Source organism: Salvelinus alpinus, chromosome 15 (assembly GCF_045679555.1).
Source record: "Salvelinus alpinus chromosome 15, SLU_Salpinus.1, whole genome shotgun sequence".
NCBI lineage: Eukaryota > Metazoa > Chordata > Actinopteri > Salmoniformes > Salmonidae > Salvelinus > Salvelinus alpinus.
Window position 1 is genome coordinate 4,479,087 of NC_092100.1, and position 26,428 is coordinate 4,505,514.

Genomic DNA, 26,428 nt, shown 5'->3' on the forward strand with positions numbered 1-26,428 from the left:
TCATAAAGGGAAAGGCGACGAATGGACACTTCGCTTATGTCATGGAATAGCAAATTAGTTCTGTGAATTTAGGGGCTGGACTAAGAGGCGTGGGTTACGTAGGCAACTCTTCTGCCCATGTGACCGTCTAGGTCTGGGAGAATCCATAAGTAGGGGGCATAAAAAAACAATTCTCCATTTCTCTTAAAATATCGAAAAATAATATAAAATGTACAATAATTTCAGTTTGCTTTTGTAATACACTTGTTCCATAAGTCATGTTGTATAATACGCACGGAAATCAAAATCTCAGAAAGACGATTTCTCAGCAAGCATTAAAAGCTGACTCTCCCCTTCCCTCGGAAAGTGGTATCGCCACAAGCTCAAATTCTGAGAATTGAGCTCCTCTGATTCTTAGAACTGGGGTTCTTAGAAGTGGTGATGCAAGAAGTTTCTAGGAAAGCAATACCAGGTGATATTTTTAAAAAATTATTTTTTTCCTATGTAATTTGGCGCGAAGTTGTACTCTTCGTTGCAGGTGATGGTGTAGTGCTGGCTGTGTTTCTGAATGTGTTTTATACTGTAAATCTAGGTGATTTGAAGGTGTTTTGGTGGACTGTTTAGAGCGCACCGTTTTGCCCCTGGGTGACAGTGCTCTTGACATATCTGTTTCTATAATAATATTCCGCTGTCTTCACTTCACTATACGGCTCTCGGTTCGCCTTCTGTCGGTTTGACAGTGGAGGCGTTTTGTTACTGTACTGTGCTGATCGCAAAACAGAAATTAGATTATGTGGTTATTCTGTTAGACATGACTTTACTGCTAATAATGAACAAGGAGTTCAGTTTAACTAAATGCTGCTGCCTTTATTCTAAGCAAAACTTGGTTTAGATCTGACCTGGCTGGGTTTTGTGTATTTGTGTTTAATATCAGCGGTGTTGCACAGAAATTATTTCGGTGTTTATTATAACGTGCTTCTCATCCGCATAACTAAGTAACTTGCACAGTGTGTTTGGGCTTGTGGCAGACGTGCAGGGATAGGTGTGTCAGTGGTGTTATGCTACATTGTTTTATAAATCCAGACAGTCTTGGAGAAAATAATCAAATCGAACATCGGGATCTGGTTGCACGAGATATTGATTGTCTTGTTTCGCAGTCCCCTCCCCAACACACACACACACACACCTCACGGAAATATGTTTTTTTAGTTTGTAGCTTTCCACAGCCTAGTTTACGAGCGCAAGTTTGTACCTGCGTGCTATCTGTCTGGAGCCAGGGATGAATGACTTTAGGCAACATGACAGGAAAACGGTACAATGTCGTAGTTATAGTATTTGAATGGTTAACATAGACAATGTTGCAGCATTAGAATGTATGTTTGCTAAGCTTCCATGCAAGAAGTCTTATTTAATTTGTTTGTTTTTTTAAAGTAGATTTGAAGTGTAGTTAAGTGTCTGAAAGTAGTACCTTTGAATCTCTTCATCTGTGAATTTGATTTGAAAAGTGAATAACCTTTAAAAAAAAACTAAACATTTTGAGAATGGTAAAATACCAAAGCAGTAGTCGTAGGTGGGTTGTAGCCTCTGTTGACCGCTGAGAAGCCCGTTCTCTTGTATACATGATTAATTTCGGGTGGTGTCGAGTGGCAGCCTAAGACTTGGCATTGAGTCAGAGTGATAGTACTTGTTCCAATGTGTTATTGAACGGGCTGGCTCAACATGCTATTCCACGTGAAGAAACTGTCATTTTAAAAACATTTATTACATTGGGTTGGAGGAGGAGGGGGGGGGGGGTGACGTAGTAGTAAGTTAGGATACCCGTTAAAAAGCAGACTGTAGCCTAAACAAACAAACTTTGTGAACAGTGTTCTCAAAATATGCTCAAGTCTTGTTGTGCGTTGCAATTAAATTATGTTATTGCCATAACACAGCGTTTCCTAACCTCGGTCCTGGGGACACCCCTGTGTGCACGTTTTGATTCTTGCCCTAGCACTACACATTAAAAATAATAAAAACCTGACGATTCATGAGAGGTTTTGAATAAACTGAGTAGTAGTGCTAGGGGAAAAAAACTAACTTGCACCAATTGGGGTCCCCAGGACCGAGTTTGGGAAACTCTGCCAAAACGTGTTCTCTTGCGCCTGACTACCCGCTATTTATATTGCGGAAGAGCACACGCATACATTTCTAGGCTATCTTAATATATTGATGACATCTTGTGGTGTATGATCTTTAAAAAATTAATGGAGCAGTTTGCACTTTAATCTACCTTTTTTGATTGCGTTAAATATTTAAGTGTAGTTTTTTTGTTGTTATTATTGTTATTATTGTTAATAATAGTAAATTATTCAGACATCTTCTGTCAGTGCACAGTAAAGTTAAATCTGGCAACTTTTTGTCTGTCGCATTCATACAAATTTGACATGCTCAACAACAACAAAAAGGTTCTCTCCATCTCAGATTATGTGTGAATAAATAGTGGTACGGTTGTTTTTTTAAATTAACGATATCGCCGGGAAACTCTGGAGTGAGGCGTTGATTCGGATGGAAAATAATCAACTTCGAATTCCGATACAGAATGTTCAATACGTCGGAAGTGCCCCGATAATAGCGCACACTTTATAATTTAAAGACGCACCGCTTTATAATTTGCCGGTGTGTCAACCAGACAGGTGTATTTTGATGTATACTGTACTCTTAGGAAGAAGTAGCCAACACCTGGTGTTTTGTATCTGTTTCCATGCTGAATGTGACAGTGTTGCTATGTGACATTAAACGATGAGCTGCCACATAACCACAGGCTTTGACTGCCTAACGCAGGGCTAGACTTTCTGAATAAGGGTGCCGGGGTGATCATTCATCCTCGACATTCAAGTTCGAGTGGCAACAATAAAGAAATCAAGTGTTCTCCCACTTTCTGAACAGAAAATGTTACTTAAATGCTCCATACTTTATGCTGTTCAATGGCGCTGCCTATTGGCTGCAAACCTCTACTGCAATCAGGGAGATGATGAGAAGAGATGAGGGCAATTTCCTATATTAAAATAATCAACATTTTTAAAAGAGACCGACAGTATCCAGCCTTCCTGCCATGCTTTCTCTTGTATATCTTAATGTGTCTCATTAAACTACTGCCTCGGGACCTGGGCTCTCCATACCCTGTAGACGTTTGCTCCAACCCCAGTTGTAACTAACCTAATTTAATTGTATCAATCAGGTGTGTTCGATTAGGGTTTGTGCAGTAACCTACAGGAGGGTAACTCTCCAGGAACAGGGTTGGAGAGCCCTCCAGGTTGAACCATATTCCACCGGTTTTCACCTCCAAAATAGCAGCTTATTTGATGAATAACCTGTATATAACCTTATGTATATCCATGGCACTGACCAGGGGAATTTATTTTGTATTTTTTTTCCCAGAGCTTGACAAGATGGCTTGCGCAGCAGACAGCTGTATCCAATTCACGCGTCACGCCAGCGACGTACTGCTGAACCTCAACCGGCTACGAAGCCGGGACATCCTCACAGATGTCACCATCCTGGTCAACAGACAGCAGTTCCGTGCTCACAAGACTGTCCTCATGGCCTGCAGGTGTGTTGACGCCAAGTCCTAGCATGTGTACCAGTCTGTTTGTGCCATCATGCCAAACAGTGTTTTTTTGGCATGACAAGGAGTTGACATGCTAGCACAAACAGATCTAGCACCAGGCTCTGTCCCACTTCTCCCCCCCCCCCCCCCCTACTTTCTGTCACGCTTGAACCCAGTTTGCATGTTGCTGTTCCGTACACATGGCATGATATTTAAAGTCCCTTTCCTGTCTCTGTCTCTGTCACACACTCACACACTGTTCTGGGCTCGGTTTCCTGATCTCCATGGAACTTAGACTTACTAGTGTTTTAACGATGCAGCTGTCCTACAACGGCCGAAGATGTAACATCCAATCAAATGTATTTATAAAGCCCTTCTTACATCAGCCGATATCTCAAAGTGCTGTACAGAAACCCGGCCTTAAACCCCAAACAGCAAGCAATGCAGGTGTAGAAGCATACGTTTTTTTCCAAAACAAAACGCGAGAGAACGTTCACTAAGTGCGTCGTTGAGGTTAAGTGTTAATGTTGATAGGATCGAAAGGAAGCGCTGCTCTCGGATCAGAGTTATCCCTTTCTAGTCTTACCTTAACATTATAATTATTCCACAATACTGACGCTGGATCAGCTCCTAGAGAGATATTACCACCCATGGCTGAAAAGATTGAGATGATTCATATCTACCTCAAATACCTTATTATTATCTATCCTGATGCCTAGTCACTTTACCCTGCCTTCATGTACATATCTACCTCAAATACCTTATTATTATCTATCCTGATGCCTAGTCACTTTACCCTGCCTTCATGTACATATCTACCTCAAATACCTTATTATTATCTATCCTGATGTCTAGTCACTTTACCCTGCCTTCATGTACATATCTACCTCAAATACCTTATTATTATCTATCCTGATGCCTAGTCACTTTACCCTGCCTTCATGTACATATCTACCTCAAATACCTTATTATTATCTATCCTGATGTCTAGTCACTTTACCCTGCCTTCATGTACATATCTACCTCAAATACCTTATTATTATCTATCCTGATGCCTAGTCACTTTACCCTGCCTTCATGTACATATCTACCTCAAATACCTTATTATTATCTATCCTGATGCCTAGTCACTTTACCCATCCTTCATGTACATATCTACCTCAAATACCTTATTATTATCTATCCTGATGTCTAGTCACTTTACCCTGCCTTCATGTACATACCTACCTCAAATACCTTATTATTATCTATCCTGATGTCTAGTCACTTTACCCTGCCTTCATGTACATATCTACCTCAAATACCTTATTATTATCTATCCTGATGCCTAGTCACTTTACCCTGCCTTCATGTACATATCTACCTCAAATACCTTATTATTATCTATCCTGATGTCTAGTCACTTTACCCTGCCTTCATGTACATATCTACCTCAAATACCTTATTATTATCTATCCTGATGTCTAGTCACTTTACCCTGCCTTCATGTACATATCTACCTCAAATACCTTATTATTATCTATCCTGATGCCTAGTCACTTTACCCTGCCTTCATGTACATATCTACCTCAAATACCTTATTATTATCTATCCTGATGCCTAGTCACTTTACCCTGCCTTCATGTACATATCTACCTCAAATACCTTATTATTATCTATCCTGATGTCTAGTCACTTTACCCTGCCTTCATGTACATATCTACCTCAAATACCTTATTATTATCTATCCTGATGCCTAGTCACTTTACCCTGCCTTCATGTACATATCTACCTCAAATACCTTATTATTATCTATCCTGATGCCTAGTCACTTTACCCTGCCTTCATGTACATATCTACCTCAACTACCTTATTATTATCTATCCTGATGTCTAGTCACTTTACCCTGCCTTCATGTACATATCTACCTCAACTACCTTATTATTATCTATCCTGATGTCTAGTCACTTTACCCTGCCTTCATGTACATATCTACCTCAAATACATTATTATTATCTATCCTGATGTCTAGTCACTTTACCCTGCCTTCATGTACATATCTACCTCAAATACCTTATTATTATCTATCCTGATGCCTAGTCACTTTACCCTGCCTTCATGTACATATCTACCTCAAATACCTTATTATTATCTATCCTGATGCCTAGTCACTTTACCCTGCCTTCATGTACATATCTACCTCAAATACCTTATTATTATCTATCCTGATGCCTAGTCACTTTACCCTGCCTTCATGTACATATCTACCTCAAATACATTATTATTCTCTATCCTGATGCCTAGTCACTTTACCCTGCCTTCATGTACATATCTACCTCAAATACCTTATTATTATCTATCCTGATGCCTAGTCACTTTACCCTGCCTTCATGTACATATCTACCTCAAATACCTTATTATTATCTATCCTGATGCCTAGTCACTTTACCCTGCCTTCATGTACATATCTACCTCAAATACCTTATTATTATCTATCCTGATGCCTAGTCACTTTACCCTGCCTTCATGTACATATCTACCTCAAATACCTTATTATTATCTATCCTGATGCCTAGTCACTTTACCCTGCCTTCATGTACATATCTACCTCAAATACATTATTATTCTCTATCCTGATGCCTAGTCACTTTACCCTGCCTTCATGTACATATCTACCTCAAATACCTTATTATTATCTATCCTGATGCCTAGTCACTTTACCCTGCCTTCATGTACATATCTACCTCAAATACCTTATTATTATCTATCCTGATGCCTAGTCACTTTACCCTGCCTTCATGTACATATCTACCTCAAATACCTTATTATTATCTATCCTGATGTCTAGTCACTTTACCCTGCCTTCATGTACATATCTACCTCAAATACCTTATTATTATCTATCCTGATGTCTAGTCACTTTACCCTGCCTTCATGTACATATCTACCTCCAATACCTTATTATTATCTATCCTGATGTCTAGTCACTTTACCCTGCCTTCATGTACATATCTACCTCAAATACCTTATTATTATCTATCCTGATGTCTAGTCACTTTACCCTGCCTTCATGGACATATCTACCTCAAATACCTTATTATTATCTATCCTGATGTCTAGTCACTTTACCCTGCCTTCATGTACATATCTACCTCAAATACCTTATTATTATCTATCCTGATGCCTAGTCACTTTACCCTGCCTTCATGTACATATCTACCTCAAATACCTTATTATTATCTATCCTGATGCCTAGTCACTTTACCCTGCCTTCATGTACATATCTACCTCAAATACCTTATTATTATCTATCCTGATGCCTAGTCACTTTACCCTGCCTTCATGTACATATCTACCTCAAATACATTATTATTATCTATCCTGATGCCTAGTCACTTTACCCTGCCTTCATGTACATATCTACCTCAAATACCTTATTATTATCTATCCTGATATCTAGTCACTTTACCCTGCCTTCATGTACATATCTACCTCAAATACCTTATTATTATCTATCCTGATGCCTAGTCACTTTACCCTGCCTTCATGTACATATCTACCTCAAATACCTTATTATTATCTATCCTGATGTCTAGTCACTTTACCCTGCCTTCATGTACATATCTACCTCAAATACCTTATTATTATCTATCCTGATGTCTAGTCACTTTACCCTGCCTTCATGTACATATCTACCTCAAATACATTATTATTATCTATCCTGATGCCTAGTCACTTTACCCTGCCTTCATGTACATATCTACCTCCAATACCTTATTATTATCTATCCTGATGTCTAGTCACTTTACCCTGCCTTCATGTACATATCTACCTCCAATACCTTATTATTATCTATCCTGATGTCTAGTCACTTTACCCTGCCTTCATGTACATATCTACCTCAAATACCTTATTATTATCTATCCTGATGTCTAGTCACTTTACCCTGCCTTCATGTACATATCTACCTCAAATACCTTATTATTATCTATCCTGATGCCTAGTCACTTTACCCTGCCTTCATGTACATATCTACCTCAAATACCTTATTATTATCTATCCTGATGTCTAGTCACTTTACCCTGCCTTCATGTACATATCTACCTCCAATACCTTATTATTATCTATCCTGATGCCTAGTCACTTTACCCTGCCTTCATGTACATATCTACCTCAAATACCTTATTATTATCTATCCTGATGCCTAGTCACTTTACCCTGCCTTCATGTACATATCTACCTCAAATACCTTATTATTATCTATCCTGATGCCTAGTCACTTTACCCTGCCTTCATGTACATATCTACCTCAAATACCTTATTATTATCTATCCTGATGCCTAGTCACTTTACCCTGCCTTCATGTACATATCTACCTCAAATACCTTATTATTATCTATCCTGATGCCTAGTCACTTTACCCTGCCTTCATGTACATATCTACCTCAAATACCTTATTATTATCTATCCTGATGTCTAGTCACTTTACCCTGCCTTCATGTACATATCTACCTCAAATACATTATTATTATCTATCCTGATGTCTAGTCACTTTACCCTGCCTTCATGTACATATCTACCTCAAATACATTATTATTATCTATCCTGATGCCTAGTCACTTTTCCCTGCCTTCATGTACATATCTACCTCAAATACCTTATTATTATCTATTCGGATGCCTCGTCACTTTACCCTGCCTTCATGTACATATCTACCTCAAATACCTTATTATTATCTATCCTGATGCCTAGTCACTTTACCCTGCCTTCATGTACATATCTACCTCTAATACCTTATTATTATCTATTCGGATGCCTCGTCACTTTACCCTGCCTTCATGTACATATCTACCTCTAATACCTTATTATTATCTATCCTGATGCCTAGTCACTTTACCCTGCCTTCATGTACATATCTACCTTATTAAAAATATAAATGTAACATGCAACAATTTCAAAGATTTTACTGAGTTACAGTTCATATAAGGAAATCAGTCAATTGAAATAAATTCATTAGGCCCTAATCTATGGATTTAATATGACTGGGCAGTGGTGCAGCCATGGGTGGGCCTTGGAGGGCACTGGGGAGCCAGTCCCAGCCAATCAATGAGGTTTTCCCCCACAAAATGGCTTTATTACAGACAGAAATACTCAGTGTATGGCGTTGTGTGGGCGAGCTGCCATCACCTCATGGTTCAGCGTGATAATGCACGGCCCCATGTCATAAGGATCTGTACACAATTCCTGGAAGCTGAAAATGTCCCAGTTCTTCCATGGCCTGCATACTCACTAGACATGTCACCCATTGAGCATGTTTGGGATGCTCTGGATCGACGTGTACGACAGCGTGTCCAGCAAACGTCACACAGCCATTGAAGAGGAGTGGGACAACATTCCACAGGCCACAATCAACAGCCTGATCAACTCTATGTGAAGGAGATGTGTCGCGCTGCATGAGGCAAATGGTGGTCACACCAGATACTGACTGGTTTTCTGATCCACTCCCCTACTTTAAAAAAGTATCTGTGACCAACAGATGCATATATGTATTCCCAGTCATGTGAAATCCATAGATTTGTTTAGTAATAGTTGATGCTATTGCCATATACACCTGTCAAATCCACTCCGATCGCCACATAGGGATGCGGTATTACACAGTTCCAGGATGATTGATTTCTAACTGCCTAGGTTACTCTGAGGCAAGGGGAAGGAATTCAATGATGCAGAGGGATCACAGTGACCTTAAATTATGAATTGTTTTAAAAATGTGGAAAAATGCAACAAAACCCAATTAGATCATCATTTGAAAAGGAAAGATGCAGCACCGTTAAAATAAAAAATAAAATAAAAAAAGTTAAACTTGACGTTTCGGCCTTCATCTATGGCTTTCGTCAAAACAATGTCAGACTGAATGGACTACTACATAGGCCATATGGATAAGGGACGACAATTGGCAAGGACTCTAGTCACCTGGCGCTGCCAATGAGATGTGCCGATCAATGTAGATCCACAGGGTTAAGAAGTACTGTGGTCAATGGCGCCACCTAGTGGAAAACAAGTATAGAAAACAAATCACAAGAGAACGATAGAATAAAGGCCTAGGTTCTATTATAGTGTCGCGTCGTCATGACGGCCAACTCACACGGAAACTGTTGTATCCTAATAAAATTATCATACTGATGATCGTTACACACCTACCTACGTACATTCCTACTGAAATGAAAACAATTGAAGCGAAAAAAAACAAAAACATTTTAAGTTACACAACTTATCTCGTCGCATCTTCCAAGCTCTGGTAATAACATTTGCAACCAGGAAAACTTGTTTTCTGAATAGCCATTCAAGTTTTTACAGAATAGTTCAGGTTTTTTTTTCAAATTTTTTTTTTCTAACAAGGTTTCTCTTAAATCATAAAGTGCAGTTCATTCTTGATCTCCCCTAAATCAGACAATACACAGCCACTCTTGTTCATCTAAATCAGACTATACACAGCCACTCTTGTTCATCTATGACGTTGAACCTCCCTATTTGTATTGCCAGAGGCAGTATCCCGGTTCTCAACATAAGGATATTTGAATTATTGTTAGGTGACGGGTGTCAAGGTTCGAGATGTGTTTTTAAAAACAAAAACATTTTATCTGGTTAGAAGTTGAGTTGACAGTTCTTTTGTCGCTAAGGCTTAACTTGTGTTTAATCATGTTGACATTGCATCATAACTTGTTTCTAAATGTGTCGTAGAGCAAATTCCTTTGTCCAAGGGTAATTGTATGTTTTTATCCCAGTTGAAAACCTCTAGTATGTCGATAACACGTTTCCATAACCTTGTCATTTCACTCTTCTGCCTTGTCTCCTTGAATAGCAAGGCTTGGGGAAAGCTTATGCACGCCAAGGAAACATCTTATAGCTATGTTTTGAATAGTTAGCCCTATTTTACAAAAAACATTTAATTAAATCTATTATCCCAATTTCACATATTTCCAACATATATTCACGTTACACTTGACAAGCAGCTTCTTCATTCCAGCTCTTGGCACTGCACATACAGATGGTCACGGCTGTGTGTCAGTTTACGCGAGGCACTCATGCAAACGTTCATATGGATAAATCTCACATTTTGAGTGGAAATTATCCCACATGGTTTACGACTACACGTGATTGATAAATCAGTCCCCAAGTGTGCAAAGCTCTTAGACTTACATCACGGTGATTCTGACATATGTATTATGAACTGGGTGGTTCGAGCCCTGTTTTATAACTGCAATAAGGCACCTTGGGGGTTTGTAGTGAATGGCCAAGCACTCCGTGTCGTGTCGTGCCCAAGAACAGCCCTTAGCCGTGATATATTGGCCATATACCACAGCCCCTCGTGCCTTTTTATAGCTTAATTGACTCAGGGGTGTGAATACTTATGGAAATGGAATTTTACGTATTTCATTTTCAATAAATGAATACATTTCCAAACATCTTTTGACTTTGTCATTATGGGGTATTGTGTTTTTAGATGGATGAGAATCTATTTAATCCAGCTTGAATTCAGGCTGTAACACAACACAAAATGTGGACTAAGTCAAGAGGTGTGAACCCTTTTTGTTCTGTAGGTCTATGCGGTCTGGACTGTATCTGTTCATATCAGTCATCTGGGGTTTCACTGGCAGCATCTTCATATCCTTCTCTTGTAATGGAAAGAAACGGGCCGCTTTGAATTCGTAGTCACTCACAACCGTTCTGAAGTTATCGGCAGAGATAAACATCGACATTTTTTTTGTTGCATTTAGCTGAGATCTGTGTGACGAGGAAGGGCGACATAGCATCTAACGGCGTACTTAGATGTTCTACAAGTGGTCTGAGGCAGATGTTAAATAACAAGTGTTTTCAGGAGCAACTTTAGGTTTGGTTTTGGGAAACCGCTCTGAGATGTAACAATGCTCCTACGAACGTTCTAATGTTGAATGTAGACACCCCCTGGGTGTCTCCCGTGGTCCCCCCTGGGTGTCTCCCGTGGTCCCCCCTGGGTGTCTCCCGTGGTCCCCCCTGGGTGTCTCTCTGTCCCTCCCCCCTGGGTGTCTCTCTGTCCCTCCCTGGGTGTCTCTCTGTCCCCTCCCTGGGTGTCTCTCTGTCCCCTCCCTGGGTGTCTCTCTGTCCCCTCCCTGGGTGTCTCTCTGTCCCCTCCCTGGGTGTCTCTCTGTCCCCTCCCTGGGTGTCTCTCTGTCCCCTCCCTGGGTGTCTCTCGGTCCCCCCCCTGGGTGTCTCTCGGTCCCCCCCCTGGGTGTCTCTCGGTCCCCCCCCCTGGGTGTCTCTCGGTCCCCCCCTGGGTGTCTCTCTGTCCCCCCCCTGGGTGTCTCTCTGTCCCCCCCCTGGGTGTCTCTCTGTCCCCCCCCTGGGTGTCTCTCTGTCCCCCCCCTGGGTGTCTCTCTGTCCCCCCCCTGGGTGTCTCTCTGTCCCCCCCCCTGGGTGTCTCTCTGTCCCCCCCCCTGGGTGTCTCTCTGTCCCCCCCCCTGGGTGTCTCTCTGTCCCCCCCCCTGGGTGTCTCTCTGTCCCCCCCCCTGGGTGTCTCTCTGTCCCCCCCCCCTGGGTGTCTCTCTGTCCCCCCCCCTGGGTGTCTCTCTGTCCCCCCCCCTGGGTGTCTCTCTGTCCCCCCCCCTGGGTGTCTCTCTGTCCCCCCCTGGGTGTCTCTCTCTCTGTCACAGTTTCCATGTTGCTGTTATGTACAGTACATGGTATTATATCTTGGTCCTCTCCTCCTCCTCTCTCTCTAGTGGGCTGTTCTACACTATATTTACGGACTCCCTGAAGTGTAACCTGAATGCCATCAGTCTGGACCCCAAGGTGGACCCCGAGGGGTTTGCCGTCCTGCTGGAGTTCATGTACACCTCTAGACTGACGCTGAAGGAGACTCTGATCATGGCTATCATGAACACAGCCATCTACCTACAGATGGATCACGTTGTAGACACTTGCCACAGATTCATCAAATCCAGGTACATGGACGACGGGGAGGGAGGGGGGGTGTAGATGGGGGGGGGGTAATCAGAAAGAAGAGGGTCTAAATGTGGTGTGGAGTTGAACGACTAACCAGTACGCCAGACGCCAGACAAATTCTGGTGTCCAGTATCTGCTGTGTTCAGGTTTCGTTGTCTCATCTTCTCTCTTCGTCTATCCTCCTCCTCCTCACAGCGACCCTGGCCAGGCCAACAAACTGCCCAGAGATGAGTTCTTAGTCAGCCCCTTGCTTTTACCTCAGGGCGTCCATGCATACCGGCCCCACGATGTGGTCGACAACCTGCCCGGCCGGGTCGGCCCCTACAGAGACGGGAGGCCCTACGGCTCCAGCATGTTCAATGGGGTCAATTCCCCCAGCAACTACCACCTCTACGGTCAGTTCCCCGTCCAGGGATTCCCTTTTCCTCTCTGCAAGCTGACAGACGCCAAAAACACGTTCGCTGACTTCTCTAAAGGCGGGATCCACCACAAGCACTGTTCACCCCCGGACACGAGCAGCGCCATGAGGGTTGATTACAGCCGGGCGGTGAGCGGGGGCTCGGCCAACATCCATCATGCAGCAGCCAGTTACTTCTCCTCCAGGGAGGAGGAGATGAGGAAGGAGAGCCATGAGGGAGGGGTCAGCCAGGCTGGTGGGGTGGGAGGCTCCAGGAAGAGAGGGTTCGCCGGGGCGGCCCACGAGCAGCAGAAGGTGGTTCTGGGTAAGGAGCACGGTCCTCTGACGACAGAGGAAGACACGAGCCAGCAGCACTACCCTCTGGGGATCTCCTCAGCCGGACGGAAGGGCCTGATGAGTAGCCCTCAGAGCCCCCTCAAATCTGACTGCCAGCCTAACTCCCCCACCGAGTCCAGCAGCAGTAAGAATGCAGGTCTCTCCCAGGCCGGCCGGGTTGGTGCCCAGCTACCGCAGGGCAGCCAGGACCCCAAGGCACGCAACTGGAAGAAGTACAAGTTCATCGTGCTCAATCAGAGAGCCACCAAGGAGGAGGATGTTGGGTTGCAGGAGCCGGTGGTATACTCCCCCCAGCGTCTGGGTCTACCCCCTTACCTCCACCCCTCAGACTCAGAGCACCTGGACCCGCAGGCCAACACCAAGCTCAGTGAGCACGGAGAGGACCTGCCGGTTCCACAGACCTCCCGACTCCACAACATCAACAGGTGAGCCATACAGTCATAATCGATCACAAATACGGAGTCAAACGAAAGCAGAACTGTAGCTCGAATGCTTGATTTGTTCCCAAGTTGACGTGAGCAATGTCTAGGACTTTACGTCCTTTTGTCTCTTTGCAATCTCCACGTGAAATGAAAAGGAAGTGACATCTTTTTTTTGTTGCCGGTATCACTTTAATAAAGCTTTCCAGTTAAACTGTTTTATTCATCAAACCCAATTCACAAGATTTAAGAGCCATATAAACAGTGGTAATTCACACTACCTTAGTTAACGGCTTTCCACTGGGTCGCCTGGCTGCAGCGTTTCTCTCCCTCCCCGTCTCTTGCGGGCTGTGTTGTTGACACACAGGCGTTTGTGTCTCCAGAGCTCTGGAGGGATCACAGAAGACCACTGACAGCCACTCCTCTCTCTACATCAGCCACTTAAAGTGCACCTCCTGCGGTGCCCCGCCCCCGCAGCACTCTGAAGTGTGTCCCAACACCCCGGCTTCCTGTTTAGCGGAGGAGATGATGTCAGAGTTACACTCTGAGTACTCCGACTCCAGCTGTGGTGAGTACACGCTGCTTTTTAAACATAGGCTTGTGTTCCAAATGACTCCTTGTGTAGTGCACTATTTAAGGAAAGTAGTGCACTATTTAAGGAAAGTAGTGCACTATTTAAGGAAAGTAGTGCACTATATAAGGAAAGTAGTGCACTATATAAGGAAAGTAGACAGTGGACAGTAATGGACAGTCTCTCTAGCTGCTTATAAAACGGCTAATGGACAGTCTCTCTAGCTGCTTATAAAACGGCTAATGGACAGTCTCTCTCTAGCTGCTTATAAAACGGCTAATGGACAGTCTCTCTCTAGCTGCTTATAAAACGGCTAATGGACAGTCTCTCTAGCTGCTTATAAAACGGCTAATGGACAGTCTCTCTCTAGCTGCTTATTAAACGGCTAATGGACAGTCTCTCTCTAGCTGCTTATAAAACGGCTAATGGACAGTCTCTCTAGCTGCTTATTAAACGGCTAATGGACAGTCTCTCTCTAGCTGCTTATAAAACGGCTAATGGACAGTCTCTCTCTAGCTGCTTATTAAACGGCTAATGGACAGTCTCTCTCTAGCTGCTTATAAAACGGCTAATGGACAGTCTCTCTCTAGCTGCTTATTAAACGGCTAATGGACAGTCTCTCTCTAGCTGCTTATAAAACGGCTAATGGACAGTCTCTCTAGCTGCTTATTAAACGGCTAATGGACAGTCTCTCTAGCTGCTTATAAAACGGCTAATGGACAGTCTCTCTCTAGCTGCTTATAAAACGGCTAATGGACAGTCTCTCTAGCTGCTTATTAAACGGCTAATGGACAGTCTCTCTCTAGCTGCTTATAAAACGGCTAATGGACAGTCTCTCTCTAGCTGCTTATAAAACGGCTAATGGACAGTCTCTCTCTAGCTGCTTATAAAACGGCTAATGGACAGTCTCTCTGGCTGCTTATAAAACGGCTAATGGACAGTCTCTCTAGCTGCTTATAAAACGGCTAATGGACAGTCTCTCTAGCTGCTTATAAAACGGCTAATGGACAGTCTCTCTCTCTAGCTGCTTATTAAACGGCTAATAGACAGTCTCTCTAGCTGCTTATAAAACGGCTAATGGACAGTCTCTCTAGCTGCTTATTAAACGGCTAATGGACAGTCTCTCTCTCTAGCTGCTTATTAAACGGCTAATGGACAGTCTCTCTAGCTGCTTATAAAACGGCTAATGGACAGTCTCTCTCTCTAGCTGCTTATTAAACGGCTAATGGACAGTCTCTCTAGCTGCTTATAAAACGGCTAATGGACAGTCTCTCTAGCTGCTTATAAAACGGCTAATGGACAGTCTCTCTCTAGCTGCTTATTAAACGGCTAATGGACAGTCTCTAGCTGCTTATAAAACGGCTAATGGACAGTCTCTCTAGCTGCTTATAAAACGGCTAATGGACAGTCTCTCTCTCTAGCTGCTTATTAAACGGCTAATGGACAGTCTCTCTCTAGCTGCTTATAAAACGGCTAATGGACAGTCTCTCTCTCTAGCTGCTTATAAAACGGCTAATGGACAGTCTCTCTCTCTAGCTGCTTATTAAACGGCTAATGGACAGTCTCTCTCTAGCTGCTTATAAAACGGCTAATGGACAGTCTCTCTCTAGCTGCTTATTAAACGGCTAATGGACAGTCTCTCTAGCTGCTTATTAAACGGCTCATGGACAGTCTCTCTCTAGCTGCTTATTAAACGGCTAATGGACAGTCTCTCTCTAGCTGCTTATAAAACGGCTAATGGACAGTCTCTCTAGCTGCTTATTAAACGGCTAATGGACAGTCTCTCTAGCTGCTTATAAAACGGCTAATGGACAGTCTCTCTCTAGCTGCTTATTAAACGGCTAATGGACAGTCTCTCTAGCTGCTTATAAAACGGCTAATGGACAGTCTCTCTCTAGCTGCTTATAAAACGGCTAATGGACAGTCTCTCTCTAGCTGCTTATAAAACGGCTAATGGACAGTCTCTCTCTCTGGCTGCTTATAAAACGGCTAATGGACAGTCTCTCTAGCTGCTTATAAAACGGCTAATGGACAGTCTCTCTAGCTGCTTATAAAACGGCTAATGGACAGTCTCTCTCTCTAGCTGCTTATTAAACGGCTAATAGACAGTCTCTCTAGCTGCTTATAAAACGGCTAATGGACAGTCTCTCTAGCTGCTTATTAAACGGCTAATGGACAGTCTCTCTCTCTAGCTGCTTATTAAACGGCTAATGGACAGTCTCTCTAGCTGCTTATAAAACGGCTAATGGACAGTCTCTCTCTCTAGCTGCTTATTAAACGGCTAATGGACAGTCTCTCTAGCTGCTTATAAAACGGCTAATGGACAGTCTCTCTAGCTGCTTATAAAACGGCTAATGGACAGTCTCTCTCTAGCTGCTTATTAAACGGCTAATGGACAGTCTCTAGCTGCTTATAAAACGGCTAATGGACAGTCTCTCTAGCTGCTTATAAAACGGCTAATGGACAGTCTCTCTCTCTAGCTGCTTATTAAACGGCTAATGGACAGTCTCTCTCTAGCTGCTTATAAAACGGCTAATGGACAGTCTCTCTCTCTAGCTGCTTATAAAACGGCTAATGGACAGTCTCTCTCTCTAGCTGCTTATTAAACGGCTAATGGACAGTCTCTCTAGCTGCTTATAAAACGGCTAATGGACAGTCTCTCTCTAGCTGCTTATAAAACGGCTAATGGACAGTCTCTCTCTAGCTGCTTATAAAACGGCTAATGGACAGTCTCTCTAGCTGCTTATAAAACGGCTAATGGACAGTCTCTCTCTAGCTGCTTATTAAACGGCTAATGGACAGTCTCTCTCTAGCTGCTTATAAAACGGCTAATGGACAGTCTCTCTAGCTGCTTATTAAACGGCTAATGGACAGTCTCTCTCTAGCTGCTTATAAAACGGCTAATGGACAGTCTCTCTCTAGCTGCTTATTAAACGGCTAATGGACAGTCTCTCTCTAGCTGCTTATAAAACGGCTAATGGACAGTCTCTCTCTAGCTGCTTATTAAACGGCTAATGGACAGTCTCTCTCTAGCTGCTTATAAAACGGCTAATGGACAGTCTCTCTCTAGCTGCTTATTAAACGGCTAATGGACAGTCTCTCTAGCTGCTTATTAAACGGCTCATGGACAGTCTCTCTCTAGCTGCTTATTAAACGGCTAATGGACAGTCTCTCTCTAGCTGCTTATAAAACGGCTAATGGACAGTCTCTCTAGCTGCTTATTAAACGGCTAATGGACAGTCTCTCTAGCTGCTTATAAAACGGCTAATGGACAGTCTCTCTCTAGCTGCTTATTAAACGGCTAATGGACAGTCTCTCTAGCTGCTTATAAAACGGCTAATGGACAGTCTCTCTCTAGCTGCTTATAAAACGGCTAATGGACAGTCTCTCTCTAGCTGCTTATAAAACGGCTAATGGACAGTCTCTCTCTCTGGCTGCTTATAAAACGGCTAATGGACAGTCTCTCTAGCTGCTTATAAAACGGCTAATGGACAGTCTCTCTAGCTGCTTATAAAACGGCTAATGGACAGTCTCTCTCTCTAGCTGCTTATTAAACGGCTAATAGACAGTCTCTCTAGCTGCTTATAAAACGGCTAATGGACAGTCTCTCTAGCTGCTTATTAAACGGCTAATGGACAGTCTCTCTCTCTAGCTGCTTATTAAACGGCTAATGGACAGTCTCTCTAGCTGCTTATAAAACGGCTAATGGACAGTCTCTCTCTCTAGCTGCTTATTAAACGGCTAATGGACAGTCTCTCTAGCTGCTTATAAAACGGCTAATGGACAGTCTCTCTAGCTGCTTATAAAACGGCTAATGGACAGTCTCTCTCTAGCTGCTTATTAAACGGCTAATGGACAGTCTCTAGCTGCTTATAAAACGGCTAATGGACAGTCTCTCTAGCTGCTTATAAAACGGCTAATGGACAGTCTCTCTCTCTAGCTGCTTATTAAACGGCTAATGGACAGTCTCTCTCTAGCTGCTTATAAAACGGCTAATGGACAGTCTCTCTCTCTAGCTGCTTATAAAACGGCTAATGGACAGTCTCTCTCTCTAGCTGCTTATTAAACGGCTAATGGACAGTCTCTCTAGCTGCTTATAAAACGGCTAATGGACAGTCTCTCTCTAGCTGCTTATAAAACGGCTAATGGACAGTCTCTCTAGCTGCTTATTAAACGGCTAATGGACAGTCTCTCTAGCTGCTTATAAAACGGCTAATGGACAGTCTCTCTAGCTGCTTATTAAACGGCTAATGGACAGTCTCTCTCTCTAGCTGCTTATAAAACGGCTAATGGACAGTCTCTCTAGCTGCTTATTAAACGGCTAATGGACAGTCTCTCTAGCTGCTTATAAAACGGCTAATGGACAGTCTCTCTCTCTAGCTGCTTATAAAACGGCTAATGGACAGTCTCTCTCTGGCTGCTTATAAAACGGCTAATGGACAGTCTCTCTCTAGCTGCTTATTAAACGGCTAATGGACAGTCTCTCTCTAGCTGCTTATTAAACGGCTAATGGACAGTCTCTCTCTAGCTGCTTATTAAACGGCTAATGGACAGTCTCTCTCTGGCTGCTTATAAAACGGCTAATGGACAGTCTCTCTCTAGCTGCTTATTAAACGGCTAATGGACAGTCTCTCTCTGGCTGCTTATAAAACGGCTAATGGACAGTCTCTCTCTCTAGCTGCTTATAAAACGGCTAATGGACAGTCTCTCTCTCTAGCTGCTTATAAAACGGCTAATGGACAGTCTCTCTCTAGCTGCTTATAAAACGGCTAATGGACAGTCTCTCTCTAGCTGCTTATTAAACGGCTAATGGACAGTCTCTCTCTAGCTGCTTATAAAACGGCTAATGGACAGTCTCTCTCTAGCTGCTTATTAAACGGCTAATGGACAGTCTCTCTCTAGCTGCTTATAAAACGGCTAATGGACAGTCTCTCTCTAGCTGCTTATTAAACGGCTAATGGACAGTCTCTCTCTAGCTGCTTATAAAACGGCTAATGGACAGTCTCTCTGGCTGCTTATAAAACGGCTAATGGACAGTCTCTCTAGCTGCTTATTAAACGGCTAATGGACAGTCTCTCTAGCTGCTTATTAAACGGCTAATGGACAGTCTCTCTAGCTGCTTATAAAACGGCTAATGGACAGTCTCTCTAGCTGCTTATTAAACGGCTAATGGACAGTCTCTCTAGCTGCTTATTAAACGGCTAATGGACAGTCTCTCTAGCTGCTTATAAAACGGCTAATGGACAGTCTCTCTCTAGCTGCTTATTAAACGGCTAATGGACAGTCTCTCTAGCTGCTTATTAAACGGCTAATGGACAGTCTCTCTAGCTGCTTATTAAACGGCTAATGGACAGTCTCTCTGGCTGCTTATAAAACGGCTAATGGACAGTCTCTCTGGCTGCTTATAAAACGGCTAATGGACAGTCTCTCTGGCTGCTTATAAAACGGCTAATGGACAGTCTCTCTGGCTGCTTATAAAACGGCTAATGGACAGTCTCTCTCTGGCTGCTTATAAAACGGCTAATGGACAGTCTCTCTGGCTGCTTATAAAACGGCTAATGGACAGTCTCTCTAGCTGCTTATAAAACGGCTAATGGACAGTCTCTCTAGCTGCTTATTAAACGGCTAATGGACAGTCTCTCTAGCTGCTTATTAAACGGCTAATGGACAGTCTCTCTGGCTGCTTATAAAACGGCTAATGGACAGTCTCTCTAGCTGCTTATAAAACGGCTAATGGACAGTCTCTCTCTAGCTGCTTATAAAACGGCTAATGGACAGTCTCTCTCTGGCTGCTTATAAAACGGCTAATGGACAGTCTCTCTGGCTGCTTATAAAACGGCTAATGGACAGTCTCTCTCTAGCTGCTTATTAAACGGCTAATGGACAGTCTCTCTAGCTGCTTATTAAACGGCTAATGGACAGTCTCTCTAGCTGCTTATTAAACGGCTAATGGACAGTCTCTCTGGCTGCTTATAAAACGGCTAATGGACAGTCTCTCTGGCTGCTTATAAAACGGCTAATGGACAGTCTCTCTGGCTGCTTATAAAACGGCTAATGGACAGTCTCTCTGGCTGCTTATAAAACGGCTAATGGACAGTCTCTCTCTGGCTGCTTATAAAACGGCTAATGGACAGTCTCTCTGGCTGCTTATAAAACGGCTAATGGACAGTCTCTCTAGCTGCTTATAAAACGGCTAATGGACAGTCTCTCTAGCTGCTTATTAAACGGCTAATGGACAGTCTCTCTAGCTGCTTATTAAACGGCTAATGGACAGTCTCTCTGGCTGCTTATAAAACGGCTAATGGACAGTCTCTCTAGCTGCTTATAAAACGGCTAATGGACAGTCTCTCTCTAGCTGCTTATAAAACGGCTAATGGACAGTCTCTCTCTGGCTGCTTATAAAACGGCTAATGGACAGTCTCTCTGGCTGCTTATAAAACGGCTAATGGACAGTCTCTCTCTAGCTGCTTATAAAACGGCTAATGGACAGTCTCTCTCTGGCTGCTTATAAAACGGCTAATGGACAGTCTCTCTGGCTGCTTATAAAACGGCTAATGGACAGTCTCTCTCTAGCTGCTTATAAAACGGCTAATGGACAGTCTCTCTCTAGCTGCTTATAAAACGGCTAATGGACAGTCTCTCTGGCTGCTTATAAAACGGCTAATGGACAGTCTCTCTGGCTGCTTATAAAACGGCTAATGGACAGTCTCTCTGGCTGCTTATAAAACGGCTAATGGACAGTCTCTCTCTGGCTGCTTATAAAACGGCTAATGGACAGTCTCTCTGGCTGCTTATAAAACGGCTAATGGACAGTCTCTCTAGCTGCTTATAAAACGGCTAATGGACAGTCTCTCTAGCTGCTTATTAAACGGCTAATGGACAGTCTCTCTAGCTGCTTATTAAACGGCTAATGGACAGTCTCTCTGGCTGCTTATAAAACGGCTAATGGACAGTCTCTCTAGCTGCTTATAAAACGGCTAATGGACAGTCTCTCTCTAGCTGCTTATAAAACGGCTAATGGACAGTCTCTCTCTGGCTGCTTATAAAACGGCTAATGGACAGTCTCTCTGGCTGCTTATAAAACGGCTAATGGACAGTCTCTCTCTAGCTGCTTATTAAACGGCTAATGGACAGTCTCTCTAGCTGCTTATTAAACGGCTAATGGACAGTCTCTCTAGCTGCTTATTAAACGGCTAATGGACAGTCTCTCTGGCTGCTTATAAAACGGCTAATGGACAGTCTCTCTGGCTGCTTATAAAACGGCTAATGGACAGTCTCTCTGGCTGCTTATAAAACGGCTAATGGACAGTCTCTCTGGCTGCTTATAAAACGGCTAATGGACAGTCTCTCTCTGGCTGCTTATAAAACGGCTAATGGACAGTCTCTCTGGCTGCTTATAAAACGGCTAATGGACAGTCTCTCTAGCTGCTTATAAAACGGCTAATGGACAGTCTCTCTAGCTGCTTATTAAACGGCTAATGGACAGTCTCTCTAGCTGCTTATTAAACGGCTAATGGACAGTCTCTCTGGCTGCTTATAAAACGGCTAATGGACAGTCTCTCTAGCTGCTTATAAAACGGCTAATGGACAGTCTCTCTCTAGCTGCTTATAAAACGGCTAATGGACAGTCTCTCTCTGGCTGCTTATAAAACGGCTAATGGACAGTCTCTCTGGCTGCTTATAAAACGGCTAATGGACAGTCTCTCTCTAGCTGCTTATAAAACGGCTAATGGACAGTCTCTCTCTGGCTGCTTATAAAACGGCTAATGGACAGTCTCTCTGGCTGCTTATAAAACGGCTAATGGACAGTCTCTCTCTAGCTGCTTATAAAACGGCTAATGGACAGTCTCTCTCTAGCTGCTTATAAAACAGTCCTAATCCCGATTGATCATAATTGTTTCCGATCTATCTTACAGAAAACGGTACGTTCTTTTGTAACGAATGCGACTCCAAGTTTGCGGAAGACGAAGCCCTGAAGCGCCACATGCTGCAGGCCCACAGTGATAAGCCATACAAGTGTGACCGCTGTCAGGCTGCTTTCCGCTATAAAGGAAACCTCGCCAGCCACAAGACAGTCCACACCGGTAAATACAGGCTTTCAAGATGGGCTTTCTCAATAACTGTGCTTAGTTTATTTTGCTTGCAGCACCCCTGGCCACAGATGCGAAATTTGCCAGCTTGCTAAATCCACCACATAATGTTGATCAATGTGTCCCAGTCAAATTACCCATAAGTCCATTTCAGTAATGTTTGGTAGCTAACGGTTTGTTCTGTATGTTGTTGTTGTTGTTGTTGTTTCAGGAGAGAAGCCGTATCGCTGCAACATCTGTGGGGCTCAGTTCAACCGACCAGCTAACCTCAAGACCCACACTCGTATCCACTCAGGGGAAAAGCCATACAAATGTGAGACGTGCGGAGCTCGATTCGTGCAGGTGAGCTGAGTTTTTTTTCTTTTTTTTTCTGTCAGGTTTCAACAAGTTACAGAAGGAATCAATGCAGTTATTTGTTTCTTACTGACTGAGGCTGGCCCAGTGTGGGTACGACCATACCTCTATGCTACATAGCCTTCTTTCTCAGTGTCCCCCATTCATCTCATACTATTCCTGAAAATAAAATTAAACCCCCCCCACCCCTCCCAAAATGGCTTGGGATAGATGCTGTGATCACTCACCACCACACCGACCCAGTAGTCTCGTGTTGTCTTCGTAAAATACAACTCACCACCACACCGACCCAGTAGTCTCGTGTTGTTGTCGTCGTCAGGTCGCCCATCTCCGTGCCCACGTGCTGATCCACACCGGGGAGAAGCCGTACCCGTGCGAGATCTGCGGAACGCGCTTCCGTCACCTGCAGACGCTGAAGAGTCACCTGCGCATTCACACAGGAGAAAAGCCCTATCATGTAAGTAACACCATTATATATACACCCTATCATGTAAGTACACCAAATACACAATAACACCATTATATATACACCCTATCATGTAAGTACACCAAATACACAATAACACCATTATATATACACCCTATCATGTAAGTACACCAAATACACAACTGAATCAGTCTGTGTATGTATATATGTGTATATGTATATACACAGTGGGGCAAAAAAGTATTTAGTCAGCCACCAATTGTGCAAGTTCTCCCACTTAAAAAGATGAGAGAGGCCTGTAATTTTCATCATAGGTACACTTCAACTATGACAGACAAAATGAGAAAAAGAAATCCAGAAAATCACATTGTAGGATTTTTTATGAATTTATTTGCAAATTATGGTGGAAAATAAGTATTTGGTCACCTACAAACAAGCAAGATTTCTGGCTCTCACAGACCTGTCACTTCTTCTTTAAGAGGCTCCTCTGTCCTCCACTCGTTACCTGTATTAATGGCACCTGTTTGAACTTGTTATCAGTATAAAAGACACCTGTCCACAACCTCAAACAGTCACACTCCAAACTCCACTATGGCCAAGACCAAAGAGCTGTCAAAGGACACCAGAAACAAAATTGTAGACCTGCACCAGGCTGGGAAGACTGAATCTGCAATAGGTAAGCAGCTTGGTTTGAAGAAATCAACTGTGGGAGCAATTATTAGGAAATGGAAGACATACAAGACCACTGATAATCTCCCTCGATCTGGGGCTCCACGCAAGATCTCACCCCGTGGGGTCAAAATGATCACAAGAACGGTGAGCAAAAATCCCAAAACCACACGGGGGGACCTAGTGAATGACCTGCAGAGAGCTGGGACCAAAGTAACAAAACCTACCATCAGTAACACACTACGCCGCCAGGGACTCAAATCCTGCAGTGCCAGACGTGTCCCCCTGCTTAAGCCAGTACATGTCCAGGCCCGTCTGAAGTTTGCTAGAGAGCATTTGGATGATCCAGAAGAAGATTGGGAGAATGTCATATGGTCAGATGAAACCAAAATATAACTTTTTGGTAAAAACTCAACGTGTTTGGAGGACAAAGAATGCTGAGTTGCATCCAAAGAACACCATACCTACTGTGAAGCATGGGGGTGGAAACATCATGCTTTGGGGCTGTTTTTCTGCAAAAGGACCAGGATGACTGATCCGTGTAAAGGACAGAATGAATGGGGCCATGTATCGTGAGATTTTGAGTGAAAACCTCCTTCCATCAGCAAGGGCATTGAAGATGAAACGTGGCTGGGTCTTTCAGCATGACAATGATCCCAAACACACCGCCCGGGCAACGAAGGAGTGGCTTCGTAAGAAGCATTTCAAGGTCCTGGAGTGGCCTAGCCAGTCTCCAGATCTCAACCCCATAGAACATCTTTGGAGGGAGTTGAAAGTCCGTGTTGCCCAGCAACAGCCCCAAAACATCACTGCTCTAGAGGAGATCTGCATGGAGGAATGGGCCAAAATACCAGCAACAGTGTGTGAAAACCTTGTGAAGACTTACAGAAAACGTTTGACCTCTGTCATTGCCAACAAAGGGTATATAACAAAGTATTGAGAAACTTTTGTTATTGACCAAATACTTATTTTCCACCATAATTTGCAAATAAATTAATTAAAAATCCTACAATGTGATTTTCTGGATTTTTTCCCCTCATTTTGTCTGTCATAGTTGAAGTGTACCTATGATAAATTACAGGCCTCATCTTTTTAAGTAGGAGAACATGCACAATTGGTGGCTGACTAAATACATTTTTGCCCCACTGTATATATATATATACTGAAATCCATATGTGTCTGCTATTAAACCAGAAAACATTTATGGACAGAAAACGGAGCAAATAAGTTTCTTATTTTTTTTCAGTGCGAGAAATGCAACTTGCACTTTCGCCACAAGAGTCAGCTTCGATTGCACCTCAGACAGAAACACGGAGCGATTACCAACACCAAGATACAGTACCGCATGTCCACTACAGAGCTGCCAACAGACCCGACCAAGGCCTGCTAAACTGGAGCAGGCAGATTGGCCCAACAGACAGGCCAATCTTGACCATGGCATTCAATGACCCACCAACGCGTACAATCATCCCAAAATTGTAGTGTCACACTGTGTTGATCAGATGGTTCAGTAATACGGCAGTCTATATGCCATTCTAAAACGGGTTTCCTCTACCATGTGAACGTAGTACCATCTATGGTATCTTAGTCATTTTATTGTTTCTATATAAAAACATATAGATATAATTGTGCTGGGAGTGTTTTTATAAGCTTTGAAGGGTATATAAAAAGCTTTATTTTGTTGAGAGAGAAAAAAGGATGGAATGTTACATAAATCCAGTTAAAGGATACAGTATTTTATATTAAATAACTTTTCTGAAAGTATTGACATTTTTGATTGGAAGGGTGGTAGTATATTTTTAAGGTAAATGGTATTTCAGGCTGTAAGAAAGATTGCATTTTTCTATACATTTTTCTAATTTAGAAGTACATGTTAGTCCATGTAGATTTGACCCTTTCATGTCTCAACAACAACAAAAACAATTCTGAACTCAAGAATGACTGGTGATCTAAGCGGACAGAATGACGCATAACGACACAGTTACTACTGTTACCAATAGTTACCAATCGATGAAGTGGGGAAACTGCATACATAAGTATTGTGACATACTGTGTAATACATTTGAACTATATCCACTGGGTTGCCCTCTGCTGGCAGAGCCAATCTAGAATTAAAATGTTAAAATATGCATTTCAAGGTACTGCTTTGCGTATAGACCAAGAAGATATTTTTGCTTCAAAATGTATTTGTATAGATCTGATGTGTGTGTGTGTTTTTTTTGTTTAAGTGAACGTTCCCAGTTGTCATTGTACTAGAAGCTACAGTAAAAGGGTATATCAGATGTTTGTACATACACTGTGTACTGAAGGTGCCTTCTCTATGGTGACTGAATTCCTTTTCCATTCAGCCCAGTTCTGTTTATTGAAAAGGTACAACTCAAGGACAGCACTAGTCCTAGTTTTTATTTTGTGTGTGTGTTTAAAAAGAAGAAGAAGAAGAAAAAAAAAAAATGCTTTTCACCTTATGACATGAAAATTCATCATTGCTCGAGCTGTAAATCTTCAGGACTTGTTTTGGGATTGTGCTTTTTATTTTATTTTTTAACTGCATTCAACTTGTTGTACAGTTATAGATGTATGCATGTGAAATAAAGGTGTTGTATTTCTATGTATTTAAATAA

General features: G+C 42.8%; 1 protein-coding gene across 2 annotated transcripts; it reads left to right on the top strand.

Moving 5' to 3' along the window:
* The first annotated feature begins 297 nt into the window (after positions 1-297).
* On the top strand, positions 298-26,428 carry bcl6aa (BCL6A transcription repressor a). Of its 2 annotated transcripts, none has more exons than XM_071342292.1 (9): positions 298-451; positions 3,397-3,568; positions 12,301-12,522; positions 12,719-13,702; positions 14,080-14,264; positions 22,184-22,351; positions 22,569-22,699; positions 23,031-23,168; positions 25,054-26,428. In XM_071342292.1, the coding sequence occupies exons 1-9, from the start codon at positions 421-423 to the stop codon at positions 25,195-25,197; spliced, it is 2,175 nt and encodes a 724-aa protein (XP_071198393.1). In that variant the 5' UTR covers positions 298-420; the 3' UTR covers positions 25,198-26,428. The 2 variants fall into 2 exon arrangements, with proteins under 2 accessions (XP_071198393.1, XP_071198394.1); XM_071342293.1 differs by having other exon boundaries at positions 14,134-14,264.

What these genes read in the sequence shown, in the direction of transcription:
- bcl6aa (XM_071342292.1), top strand. Translation starts at nt 421, where the DNA reads ATGCAAGAAGTTTCTAGGAAAGCAATACCAG. An exon ending in ACTGTCCTCATGGCCTGCAG is followed by an intron (nt 3,569 to 12,300) that starts GTGTGTTGACGC and finishes CTCTCTCTCTAG; the next exon opens with TGGGCTGTTCTACACTATAT. An exon ending in CAGGAGAAAAGCCCTATCAT is followed by an intron (nt 23,169 to 25,053) that starts GTAAGTAACACC and finishes ATTTTTTTTCAG; the next exon opens with TGCGAGAAATGCAACTTGCA.